Raw genomic sequence first — 13177 nt, forward strand, 5'->3', positions numbered from 1 at the left:
TAAACAGGTTGCGCACAGAGCTGCTACAAATCTTCTTAGTTATCGTTGAACAGCTGTAAAATTAGCATGTGCTTTATCCACCACGCACTAATGACGTGCTGCTGTTTGTGTTTCAGGCGATCCACTCAGTCGCCTGGCACCATGAGGGTAAACAGTTTGTTTGCAGCCACTCCGATGGCACTCTGACCACATGGAATGTAAGAGCTCCAGCCAAGGCTGCACAGATCATCACACCACATGGTAGGAACTGTTGTACACACACACTGTAGCATTGTTAATATACACACACGCACAGGCAGGCACGCTGGAGAGAAGCCAAGTATGTCTTTAAAAGCACATATTGTGGCTCAAAGTCCCTCCGATCTTAAGAGGTGTGACTCGTGTATAAAACAGATGGGTGGTGGCGGCACGTCCACGCCTGTACAGGAGCATCCACCATATGTGCAGCGTTTGTGCAAATTAAGGGTGCGTTTGTAAATCCTAGTTGATGCTCTACACTACAATGAGAGCGTGGCTGTTCAAAGTAATAGAGTCTGCTCTTTCTGTATGAATCAATAAACGGCCCAACTGTCTGAAAATGGCTGAAAGAACAACTTCCCTATCGATGTGTACTATTAGACAGAATGTAGCACCTCTCGTGCAAGAGCTGGTTGTCGACCGTGAGGAGGATGACAAAGTTAAAGATGATAAGACTTGCTTTTTTCAAAATTAGCTTTCAGTTTCGAGCATTGAAATCAAAAGCATGATCAGTGATACTTAATCGCGTGCGTCTCAAGAAAGAAAAAGAAAAGAAAACCATCAACCACAATGCTAACTGATAGCGGAAGTAACTCATCTGAGAATATGGGCTTTTTCTTTTTCAGAGACCCTTTATTGATTTGTTTGCGGAGAGGGTCTCATGAGGGAAAAAGTGAGCTGAACAGGCCTGATAACACTGCCAGAGATCCTTTATTGACATGTTCAGGAAAATGGTTCACTTGGGATATATTTGAGAAACCAAACTCAGTAACAAACTGAATTTCTGTCTTTTGCTGTCAATTATTGAATCCCAGAAGAGTGGTATTTTTTTGTTGTTTTGGCGTCTGACATTTGAACTTTCCTTTGCTGACCTCTGTTTTTTTCCCATTTGACCTCCATTAGGAAAGCAGCCCAAGGATGGAAAAAAGCCAGAACCATGCAAGCCTATCCTGAAGGTGGAATACAAAACAACAAGGGCTGGGTATGTGTGATGGTAACACCCATCCTGTGTCTCAACGACTCTGGTTTAAAATCCATATCCTGTACTGAAAGTGGCCTTTCCTGTTTTTCTATCACAACAGCAGCATGCGTCTAACAGGCCAGTCCTGTGGACTATGTCCTGCTGCTGATGGAAATTAGGTGGAAAGCTGTCTAATAATTATTTCTATGCTCTCATGGGCTTTGTTTTGTTGTGATCATTAGTTAATGATCATGACAAATGATTTGTTGTTCCATTAATCACATTTTGATGATCACTATTAACCCAATTATCTTTGTCTGAAGAGAACACGCTTGTTACGTCAAGGTCATAAAGGAAAAGACAGAACTTTCCTATAAAAACATGACATAAAAAATTAACTGTTTCACCGAAGCTGATCTAATTATCCCTCACATTTTTTCAGGTATTAGAGGACAGGGATTAATATAGTTGTCATTATAATTAAAAAGTAGGCTCCTCCCTTCATAGATGCTCTTGAAATGGGGGCGAAGAATCTCCAGAGAATGCAGTAAAAATGTTGGTGTCCCTCTTCAGCCATTTACCACTGACTGGACCTAGTAGCTTCTCACAACAAGCTGAAATGTATTGAATAAGCAATTAAAATGCGTGTGTGTGTTTCCTGAACCCAGGGACCCATTCCATGTCCTGTCTGGAGGTCTGTCTTACGATACAGTGGGGAGGAGAGCCTGTCTGACTGTGATGCATGGGAAGAGCACTGCCGTCCTGGAGATGGACTACCCCATTGTAGACTTCCTAACGCTGTGTGAAACTCCATATCCAAATGGTGAGCTGCAACACTCGCCCTGGGCAGGTTTAGTCTCAGTATTAGCTAAATGAAATGACATCCTTGTTAATTTCATGCTGTTTTTGTTTTTTATGCCAGACTTTCAGGAGCCTTATGCTGTGGTGGTCCTCCTCGAGAAGGATTTAGTTGTAATAGACCTTGGACAGATTGGGTAATTATTCTGCTTTCTAAATATAGAGCGTTGTTGGTATGCATCAAGGAATATGGGTATTGGAGATCAAGCACGCTATAAATAGGCAGCATGCAAGAAATACTGCTAATTGTTAATGATAATGATCATTTCAGTCAGAAATGTGTGACTCAGACGTTTCAGACTCAAATAAATGAACAGGATTAATAAACGGATTGGTCAGTCAGCCAGAATATTCAAAGGCATCGACTGGCAGCAAGCAAGTTGTCATTTTCATCTCCAGTTGATGGACAAGTGCGGATACTTTGAAGATGTAGTGTGTTTCAGATCTGACCTCTTGCGCATTATCTTGACAGGTACCCAATATTTGAGAACCCATATCCTCTGACTATCCATGAGTCACCAGTGACCTGCTGTGAGTACTTTGCCGACTGCCCTGCTGAACTCATCCCTGCACTTTACTCTGTCGGCAGCCGGCAAAAGAGACAAGGTTATAGCAAGAAGGTAAACGACTCATCTGTGTACATGTACTTTTTATGCTATTAAACTGGTAACACAACGGTAAGATGCCTGCAAAAAAAAAAAAAAAAAAAACAGTTTCATATAAATACATTTCTAAACTGAAGGTGTGTTTTGTCCTTTTCTCAGGAGTGGCCCATTAGTGGAGGAAACTGGGGTCAAGGCACTCAGAGTTATCCAGAGATCATAATCACTGGGTTAGTGACTAATTATTAATGAATAAATGAATCAATCAGTTTATTTTGATTCACGACTATTATTCAAATACAAACATGGTATTGTCACATACGAATGATCTCATATTCTATTGTTTTCTTTATAGACATGCTGATGGGTCGATCAAGTTTTGGGATGCTTCTGCATGTGAGTATTTTTATTTGTTTCATTCAATTTATATGTAGGGAGGTATGTACAATATTTTTGGACACTGGACGTTGGCCTTCAGAAGTCATATTGCAGGGAACAGTTATGAACGTGTTATTTTCCTCATTAGGTTAATTTTTAGGCTATATCGCAATGTACAATACATATCTCTATTTTGAAATATCCTCAAAAGCACTTCATAAACTGGGTGTTAAAATCAAATGTTACAATATTTTCAATGTTATGTCCAGGCCTATATTAATGATAACATTAAGTGGCACATTCACAAACATTTGCTTATTATTTACATGGCCATAGTAAGTTTTTAGGTAGCAGGCTATGGTGCTGAAGCATGTGCATACACAACAGTATCATCTGCATAAAAACATCTCCACTCTCTGACACTGTTGTACAACCGTTGTGCACTTGTGCTGCCTGGAACTACAGTATATTATTGACCTAAGCACACAACCTCATGCTGCTCTGATCTGATCACAGTCACAGAAACATTAACTGAAGGTAGTTTATCTTTCTAACTTCGTTTTTTTTCACTCTCCTCAAAGTTATGCTTCAAGTGCTGTACAAGCTGAAGACTGCCAAGGTGTTTGAGAGGGCTCGCGGTAAGGAGGAGAAGCCGAGTGCAGATATAGTAGAGGAGGACCCATTTGCCATCCAGACCTTGTCCTGGTGCCCTGAGAGCAGGATGCTCTGTGTGGCCGGGGTGTCTGCTCACGTTATCGCCTACAGGTTCAGCAAACAGGAAATCACTACTGAAGAAGTGCAGGTGGGTAAACGATCATCATCCATCACAGTGGGTGTTTAGAAACACACAGAATTACAGTTACTATTATTCAAATTTAGCCTTGAAAACTATCTTACAGCAGACAGACCCTGATCCTTTGTATTTTATTTAATTTGTTTGAATAGTTGTAAAGTTCAGGGAATAAACAGTTCTGGCATGATTTTATCCAAGGCCAGAAGAGATACAAGTATGTTGAGAGGTGATTGTCGACGTGCCAAAAAACTGCAACTTATCTCTTGTTTGTAGCTTTTGGAGGTGCGAATGCAGGGCGAGTTCAACGATGGGGACTCCCCTGACCCGGGAGGGGATCAGACCCCCACCCAGCTCACCCCGGGAGCTTCCTCCAGCCCTCAGGAGAGCGAGCCTCTCGCCCAACCCTCCACAGGCAGCAACTCCTCTGATGGACCGCGGGACAATATACCATGCCTGCAGTAAGGACAATTTCTTTTTCGCTAGAATTGGGATCAGTTATTTAGGTCATTGTGAAGCAGGTTGTCACTGAACAGATAAAAACTGAAGGCAAAAAGATCATTAAACTAAGTAATGTAGTCATCTATTCTCTCCTCTCAGTCAGCTGCTCAATCCTTCATCAGCACACCAGGGGAAAATAATCCTCCTTATAAAAAATATTAAAAATGATGAGAGTGTTTTGACAGTAAAATTGTGGAAAGGGGAATAACAATAATAAAAAGTGATGATATTGTCAGTGGGGCTGATAACTCATTCCAGCATGTCTCATCCTGCTGTGTGTTTAATGCAGGGTGCGGAGCTCCCCGCTGAAGCAGTCTCCGGGCTACCAGGTGGAGCTGGTGATCCAGCTGGTGTGGGTGAGCGGGGAGCCACCTCAGCCAATCACCAGCCTGGCTATCAACTCCTCCTACGGGCTGTAAGTCTCTACACCACATGTACACTTGATCACATCACTTTATGCCCACACTTGTCTTGATAGTGGTGGTTATCCCCGTCCAGCAGCTGTTTTTGTGCTAAATTTGTGTTGCCTCAAGGTTCTTAAATTACTTCCTGTCTCACAGACAGCAGCAACCATTTATATCCTGCAACTGTAAATAAAGCCTGCCTGTAACATAGCTCTGAAAACTGACCTCCCAGTGGCCACAGGAGATATTGTCTGCATGATCCTGTTCAATTGAATCTAAGGTGAAAACCATATTCGAGAGCATTAATTCCTTTGAGAGTGGAAAGATAAGGCTTCTGCCTGTCACGTCATCATGTTGTACGCTTGTGAGGTTGTCGTTATGTTACATGTACTGGTGCCATGGAGTGACACCAGAGGAGAAGAGAAGCTGGTTGATTTTTCTGACACAGTTTAATAATTTTACTGATCATGACGGTAGTCGGTGGCTAAATTGCATTGTGGGTCATGTAGGCAGCAGATATAAAATTGATATGGAAGAACCAGAGATATCACCTTTTTTGTTTCCATGCATTCTTCTTGCTTTTCAAAACCTGGTACCTACATTACCCACAGTGCAACTTAGCCGCTGAGTGACATCACTGGAGCCAATTTATCAGATTACATGCAGCTTCCTCTGGAGCCACAAAAGGCTATATACTAATTTTTTCACCTATGCTCCAGTACTCTCCAAGACCTGTAAACACACTTAAATGTGTAAAATTGGTGGAGTTTAAGAAATATTTTGTTTATGTTTCCACATTCAGAATCATGTTCTTGTCTTGTCAGTATTTCTTGTGTTTATTTAGTAAACTTAGTGTACAGATTTTAAGAATATGCAGCATTTGAAAATAGTCGAAAATACCAATGTAAGCACTGGCGCGGACCTTCTCCATTGCAGAGTTCAAAGGGTTAAAAGTAAAAATAGCATCCAAATCCTGACTCCACTGTGTTCCTCTTCCCTCCTGTGTTTCAGTGTGGTGTTTGGAAACAGTAACGGTCTGGCTGTGGTGGACTACCTCCAGAAAACTCTGCTCCTCAACATGGGCACGTCGGAGCTTTACAGCCCATCTGACCCCTACCAGAGGCAGCCTCGCTCCCCACGCAAACAAAGACAGCCCTCTGGAGGTGAGCTGCACTCCAACATTTTACTGTTGGTCACTCTCTGTAGCTCAGTACCAGCCCTCACATTATTAACCTTGAAATAAATGCTTTATATATTCAGTACAATTAGCAGTTAGCTGACTCTGGTTCTGGCTGTTGAGCGGTGGGTTGGGGAGGCAGGGCTGACAGTTGGCAGCAGCCTTGACTTCACACCATGAGCACCGCCCCCTGCAGTAGCTCCTGTCCCTCAACAGGGGGCATCACTGACAGATTCTCCATCTGTTCAGTTGGACGGACCAGAGACAGTGGAGCATGCGTGTTCATGATCCGTGCAGTCAGAGCGACTACTGCGATAAAACAACACATAGTTCACATTTATTTGCTTGCTGTTTCTGACATGTCTTTTGTTTTTGTCTCTGTCTTATCATCCTGTCGTTCACTGTTTCTGTTCATTCTTTTCAGTCTCAGTGGTCTGATGTTAGATTCAAGACTCTTAACTGAATCCTCTGCCATTAAAAGCAATTTTTATTTCTGATAGATGTATTTTTTTCTAGTCATATAGTAAAAATATATCTAAAAATTCACCTGTAGTGTTTCCCCTAACAATAATTAGAAATCCAGCAACAAGCCACTGAGACTCTTCTTCTTATAATTTTGCACTTCTGATGTCCATTAATTTTTCTGATTCACTGTTTTTCACTGTCGATCTCTCTCTGTGATTAAGACATTCCACCTAAGATGTCTTGCATGTCCAGACTTTCTAACTTGTATATTGAGTCTATGAAAAAACTTCGCCCATCTCATGTCAGTAAGTTATGTTGTGTCACGATTTCTTCCTCCCCCTACAGTATCATTTCTTTCCTCCAAGCCTTCCCCTTTTCTCGATCCCTGATTTTGATGTAGCGCCCCCAAAGCCCCGAAGCTCACTGTTGGCTTTTTAAAAAAACATCAGCAGTAAACTGGGGGGGAATTTTGAGACTTTGGCGCACTTGATCAAAATCAGGTAGTTTATCTAAAACCTTTATTTAAACCCTGCCTCCTATTTTACTAGATTAAATCTTCTGACAGCTTGAGTCAACAGATTTGTTCTAGATCTGTGCATTGAACTCAAGTGTGGCTTATTTACTACACTGCATTGGTAGCTGTCCCTGCCTGTTTTCAGATAGGTGACCCTCAATTATTTCCACGTAGGAGTTGGCATAGCTTTAGTAAAACTTGCTAAGAGTAGTCCACGTTTAGGACTAATTCTGCCATGTTTAATTACAACCTTTGTGGCTCCCACAGCTCTCTGTGATTCCAATGATGGGTCCAACACCTCAGAGGATCGCTGCAAATCTCCCACTTCAGGTAAGCCTCCCTAAAGCTTGAGTGCTTCATACAAAGAAAAGACACTTTAAATTTTAGATAACATCTTGTTCAAATGCTGCCATCTGTCACGTAGGATCTACCTCACCTTGCAATTCAGATGATGAAAGAAAACAGAGGTTCATAGAGAAGGGTACTGTATAGTCAAGAGCTGCATGTCCCCTCACATTTAAGCATTTTAAAATGGCTGCAGTTGTCTGATTTGTCTTTTTGAACCTCATTTCCAGTGAAGTCTAAAAGCAGACGCTTTTCCAAGACGGTTGCCAATGACTTTGGTAGTGTATCATCCAGACGTTATTCTCTCTGATTACACTCGCTCGCTCTCTCTCTCTGTGAATGACAGCGTTCTAACCACACTGTGCCTTAATCCACCGTCAATCTGTGCATCTTGTGCCAATGAAAGAAAGACGTGAGCTCAAGAAATGGATTCTTTACTAATCATATGGTTCTGGGGGGGTTTGATTTGTGAAATTAATCAGGATTCTTTACCAAATGCATGACAGGAGATCTTTTTCGAATTTCAGGCCTCAGATTTTCTATGCAGATTTTTGTCAGAAAGCCTCGGGCTGCTGCTAAAATATTATGCTAAATTGGCAAATGTTACTTTTCCTACTAATTCGAAAGCATAGAAAATCTGCGTTATGCCTTATTCTTTACAGTACTAATGTCTAACCGTGTCACTTAAATGTCTAAGTGTATTATTTCCCTCCGACTGTAGACACTTGCTGTCTGTGTTTCTGATTCCAGGGATTCAGTGTTAACTGTTTAGCTACCCACTGATTTTTTCCTCCTCCCACTCTCTTGGCATAACTATGTTCACTGAATTGCAATTACCTTTTTTTCTTGTCTGCCTCTTGCTTTGTTTGACATTACAGGCCCTCTGGTTGTCTGTGATGCCTCTAAGCCTCATTTGTATTCTCAGGGTTCCTCTAAGGGTGGTTATAGACTGCAACAGGCAACTTTTGAGGTTTTATATTTTGGATTGGCAACAAGCCTGGTAGCAAGCAAGCAGCGTTAAAAGCAACAGCTAAAAATCAAGTGAAATGTTTTTGGACTCAGAATATTCTTCTTATAAAGATAAGTCTTGTGAGCATAACGTAGAAAATGCATGTATATCCTCCACAGTTGTCCTTCAGTGTGTATCACCACCCTTAAGAATGACTCAATCAGTTCACAGTTCAAACAATGTCACAGCTTACTTAAATGATGATTATGGAATCTTTGATTGTAATTTATTTAAAGTATCTTTTTTCACTTTTAGCCATCGATACAATAAAATAGTAGTATTTGTTTCTGTTGCAGCCAAGATGTCACGGAAAATTAGCTCGTCTAGTGAAAAGCCAGACATGGGTAAGCCAAAAACTGCTGAATTTTAGCTTCCAAGAATCTTTACATTTTTTTCTACAGGTTTTCCTTTTGGCAGCTGCTTTGTTTTCAGTTCACAGCTGAAAATTATATCTGTGAGAGTGCTCAGTCCAGTCGCCAGAATAAAATGTTGGCACTGTACATTTCTGCAAACCATGGATACGTTACGTTTCATAGATACTTTACGTGTATATGAGCTTTTTTCTTGGCAGGAGACAGAGGGAATGATGGTTTTTAATTTCACTTGGTGAGACGGCTACAGGGCAAAAAAAACGGTACATTTTGCAGCTGTCTTTGTGGCAAGTGTTTTAAGCGAGATCGTAAGCATATCATTGTCACAACAGGAAATCGAAACATTAAGACACTTAAAGTTTCACCACATCCGAGGTTTGCAGCAGTGTACAATGACAACATTTATTCTGGCGATTGGTTTGAAGAACTGCTTATTGTCCAAGCATGTTGTGTCTAAATATGAGACTCCTTCTATCTTGGGATGCTTTAATGTACGCTGAGTCGAACTTTGTTTGCACTGTGAGCAGAGGACAGGTCCCAACGATGGCGCTCTCTCACATATAAGAAGCAAAATTGTTACGTGATGGAAGGCAAGCGGGCAGCCAGGATGAGCCTGAAGGCGGCCGTTTGTAGAACTAAGTCAGCCCCCAACTCCTGTGAGTGGACCGGCCGCGGTCTGACATGGTCTGAAGTGGGATAACTGGTACTAACCCCCACCACTGCTGGGGCTTTTATTCTGAATGGGTTGACATGTGACACTAATCTTCTCACAGTGACGGTTTCATTCTGTCTGAGGATGCTCCACTGTTTTGACTGCACTCGGGTGTTAAAAATCCTGCTTTTCTTGTTTGCAGTTTTTCCTTGTGAAGGACACACATGACGGGCTGTTTGCTTTAGCCTCCCTCTCTGTGTCGCAGATCTTTTTCGTGTTTCTGTCGGGATCCCTCGTTAGCTTTTTTAAAGAGGGTAAAAGCTTGTGTTTCAGCTGCCGTCAGCGCAGTAATGAGGCATGAATAATTCTTGCTCCTTAAATACCAGCTCTTCCTTTGGAGTCCCTGTAGTACTACAAGCATATCTTAAGCATTTTTTTTTTTTTCACATTGAGAATGTTGTTGTTAAATTTAGCTGCAGAAAGGTTACATTCTGCGAACAGTTTAAAGAAAAGAAACTGTGCAAGAGCTTCTCAATGTCAAAAAGCTTTTTGGTGCAACTTACGGCAGCAGGACATTGCTCTAACATGTTACCTGAGCTTTGAGCTGGTGGATTTTATGCCAGTAACAGCTGTTATTCTGCTTTTTGCCTCTTATAAACTTTCTTTTTGCATACACTGTTTCCTCATTCTCTTATTTTGTGCTCCTGTCCTGCTGTCCAGATGCCAAGGATAACTCATTCACCCGCTCACGTAGTTCAAGTGTAACCAGCATAGACAGAGAATCTCGAGAGGCCATCTCCTCCTTTCACTTCTGTGAGAGTTACCCCAGGAAGAATGACAGCGTGATCAGCCCCTGTCTGCTGGTGGGGACCACACAGGGCACTGTGATGATGGTGGCTCTCAGCCTGCCGCCCGGTGGGGACCAGAGGCTGCAGCAACCGGTTGGCATTTCCTCCTGTGGTAAGACACTGAACTGAACTTGGTTAAGAAACAACAGTACTGGACTTATCTCCTACACCTGTCTACAGTGCAGTCACCACTCCAAGCCTCTTAAAAATCGCTCATTCCTAACAAACTGGAGAATACTAGCTATTTGCAGCAGGGGTTCAGACATCAGAATGACTCTTTCTGGCCTGAAATGTCTTAATGTTTTCTTGCACTGTGAAGAATCGTTAAAATTAAGGAAGGAAGTGTTGGTGGGGCGAGACAGAGGGAAATTGTGTTCACTTGAACAAGAATTTTTGTTTCCTGATAGATCAGTTTTCAGTCCCTGAAATGTCTGCAGCGTGGGAAGTTGTTATCGAGTCTCTCATTGTATATTCATGTTACTTTTTAAGGAGAATTTAAAAGCTCACATGGAGCCCATATTACCTTAATCCTATAAAGTGAGATTTCCATGTCTATTTTTGATTTAAAAAAAGCAGGTATAGGTGCTATGTACAACCTGTGAAAGTATCAAAATGTTCAATCTGTCGTAGTTTGAAGGCTGCCTCTAATCCAAATGAAAAACAATCCCTCTGTGATACTCACTCTTCAGGCACTCTGGTCAGTCTCAAAGGAGGCATTTTGACTATGGCCCTGTTGGACTCTACTGGAACTCTGCTGCCCCCTTCCTACGAGCCATGGTATGACCCAAACGCCTCAGATGAGGAGAAGGAGAAGACGAGGAGGCGTAGGCCGGCCTCCCCTCCATCATCACAAGAGGGTCCAGAGTCCCAGTTTGCAGTGCTGTGCTCAGAGAAACAGGCCAAGGTGGTGGCCATGCCCTCCCACACCCGCATCTACAAACACAACATCACAGAGTCCTCCTTTGTGCTAAGGGCGGATGTCGTGGTGATGGCCGGAGCTAACTGCATCGCCTGTTTCTGTGCTAATGGGCACATCATGACTCTGAGGTATCATCTATAGTAGCTTCTACTTTCAAAATATCTTATGAAATCACGACAACTACATTTGTGTTGAACAGTTCTTGGTGTGAAATGATGTCTGTTCTTTGTATGATCCCAGTTTACCCAGCCTAAGGCCTCTGTTGGATGTGAACTACCTGCCGCTGACAGACATGCGCATAGCCAGAACGTTCTGCTTCTCTAACCTGGGTCAGGCCCTGTATCTCACCTCTGCCACCGAGATCCAGAGGATCACCTACAGCCAGGAGACCTGCGATAACCTGCAGGTCAGTGAATGAGTTGTGGAGAAATTTGTATTCATGTTTAATGTGTGGAGAAACAGACTTTCCATGTAGGCTGTGAGGAAACAAGCTTCACTAGACTGTGTGGGTGCAGAGAAGTTTTTGTACTTCCTGCGCTGTGGACTCTGTGGAATGTCATTTTTAATATTATGCATCGTGCTTGTAAATGAATCTTTTGGGCTTCTTAACAACAACAACAACACACAAAGCATCTTCTGTGGGCAAGAAGAAATCCTCGGTCGTTTTTTTAAATTCAGATATAACATCGACACATAAGAAGGCATGCTATACACATACATGTATATATAATAATAATTAAATGGTAGATTTAAAAAAAACCAAACATTTGTGATCTTTTATATAATTTAGTGTCCATTCTTGGCACTGGCGAGGGAATTTGTTTTGCAAAACGTGATACAACCCTGATTCCAAAAACATTTAGACTCTGTGTTAAATCAAAACAGAATGCAACTAGAGACCGTCTTACGATGGGATTACATGAGCTGCGGCGCCCGACAATGGTCTGACCCATGACTCCTCAGTAGTTATTACTACATTATGACATAATTACGACATTATTACATGAGTACACATGGGTCAGAACACACACGTCTCCAAGCTCAGTCTTCATTTTCATCTCAACTCCACGGCTGTAAAGTTTTTGTTTTCTGGCATCAAATCCGGAATACGCATATATTTACAAAAATAAAGATGGTGACGAGGTGAAACGTAAATTATAATTTACACAGTGTTCCAGCTTTTTTTGAATTAGGGTTGTAGGGTATGAGATTTTCACAGCACAATAACCATCTCAGATCATTTAAAGGTTTCAAGAAATCATGATATATGATATTACACAATAATTTATATTATTACCAGTAATTATGACGATTAAGGGATTGAAAACAGAAGATTTTATTTGGTTGAGAAAAAACTTGAGACATGAAACTAGATATAAACTGAAAATATAACATTTTCTAATAACACTAATACAGTAACGTTCAGTACTATAGATAAGCAAATGTGTAAGGTACGATGACCAACAATATTGTATAGCATGGCATACCTTAAAACGTATAAATACTACCCTATGGGGTTATTGGTCCATCTATATTGTAAATTGATACAAACGTGCTGATGTTTCTGTCTTCCTCAGGAGATGCTCAGTGAGTTATTCACCCCTGTGGAGACACCAGAGGCTCCTAACAGAGGTTTCTTCAAAGGCCTTTTCGGTGGAGGAGCTCAATCTCTGGACAGGGAGGATCTCTGTGAGTACTTAAGGGCCGAGTATCAGATCATCATTTTTGTTACGGGAGATTTTTTCAGTTGCAGGACAATATCCTAAAACGCCAAAGGTGCAAAGAGACAGTCGGAATTTATGAACACATTAAACTGATTACTCTCTTTTCCTGTCTTTGGTAGTTGGTGAAACAACTGCAGGTAAGGCCTCTCGTAGCCTGGCCCAGCACATCCCTGGCCCAGGGGGCATGGAGGGCATGAAGGGTGCTGCATCCGGGGTTGTGGGAGACCTGGCCCGTGCCCGGATAGCTCTGGACGAGAGAGGGCAGAAACTGGGCGAACTGGAGGAAAGAACGGCAGCCATGATGTCCAGCGCAGAGTCCTTTTCCAAACATGCTCATGATGTATGCGCCTGACTTTACTTTGAGTAACTAAAACATTGTTTCTTAGGTTAACTCCTTACGTCTGACTTTCGTTTTCTCTCTG

At 42.0% G+C, this 13177-nt stretch overlaps 1 protein-coding gene across 3 annotated transcripts in view; it reads left to right on the forward strand.

The window, feature by feature from the left end:
• stxbp5b (syntaxin binding protein 5b (tomosyn)) overlaps positions 1-13177 on the forward strand; it is a 30618-nt gene that overhangs the window by 13945 nt on the left and 3496 nt on the right. Inside the window, exons 8-28 of one of the 3 annotated variants that reach the window (XM_073483250.1) lie at positions 117-240; positions 1141-1219; positions 1867-2021; positions 2121-2193; positions 2529-2676; positions 2821-2888; positions 3014-3054; positions 3618-3838; positions 4103-4287; positions 4617-4742; positions 5743-5894; positions 7155-7217; positions 7312-7368; positions 7463-7510; positions 8538-8585; positions 9137-9268; positions 9985-10224; positions 10802-11159; positions 11272-11437; positions 12609-12720; positions 12875-13095. In XM_073483250.1, coding sequence (XP_073339351.1) covers positions 117-240; positions 1141-1219; positions 1867-2021; positions 2121-2193; positions 2529-2676; positions 2821-2888; positions 3014-3054; positions 3618-3838; positions 4103-4287; positions 4617-4742; positions 5743-5894; positions 7155-7217; positions 7312-7368; positions 7463-7510; positions 8538-8585; positions 9137-9268; positions 9985-10224; positions 10802-11159; positions 11272-11437; positions 12609-12720; positions 12875-13095 — 2817 coding nt within the window. Of the gene's footprint in view, positions 1-116; positions 241-1140; positions 1220-1866; positions 2022-2120; positions 2194-2528; positions 2677-2820; positions 2889-3013; positions 3055-3617; positions 3839-4102; positions 4288-4616; positions 4743-5742; positions 5895-7154; positions 7218-7311; positions 7369-7462; positions 7511-7894; positions 7912-8139; positions 8174-8537; positions 8586-9136; positions 9269-9960; positions 10225-10801; positions 11160-11271; positions 11438-12608; positions 12721-12874; positions 13096-13177 lie in introns of all 3 variants that reach the window. The other 2 variants (XM_073483252.1, XM_073483251.1) reach the window with 2 other exon arrangements.

The sequence above is a fragment of the Pagrus major genome, chromosome 16 (genome assembly GCF_040436345.1).
Source record: "Pagrus major chromosome 16, Pma_NU_1.0".
Lineage (NCBI taxonomy): Eukaryota > Metazoa > Chordata > Actinopteri > Spariformes > Sparidae > Pagrus > Pagrus major.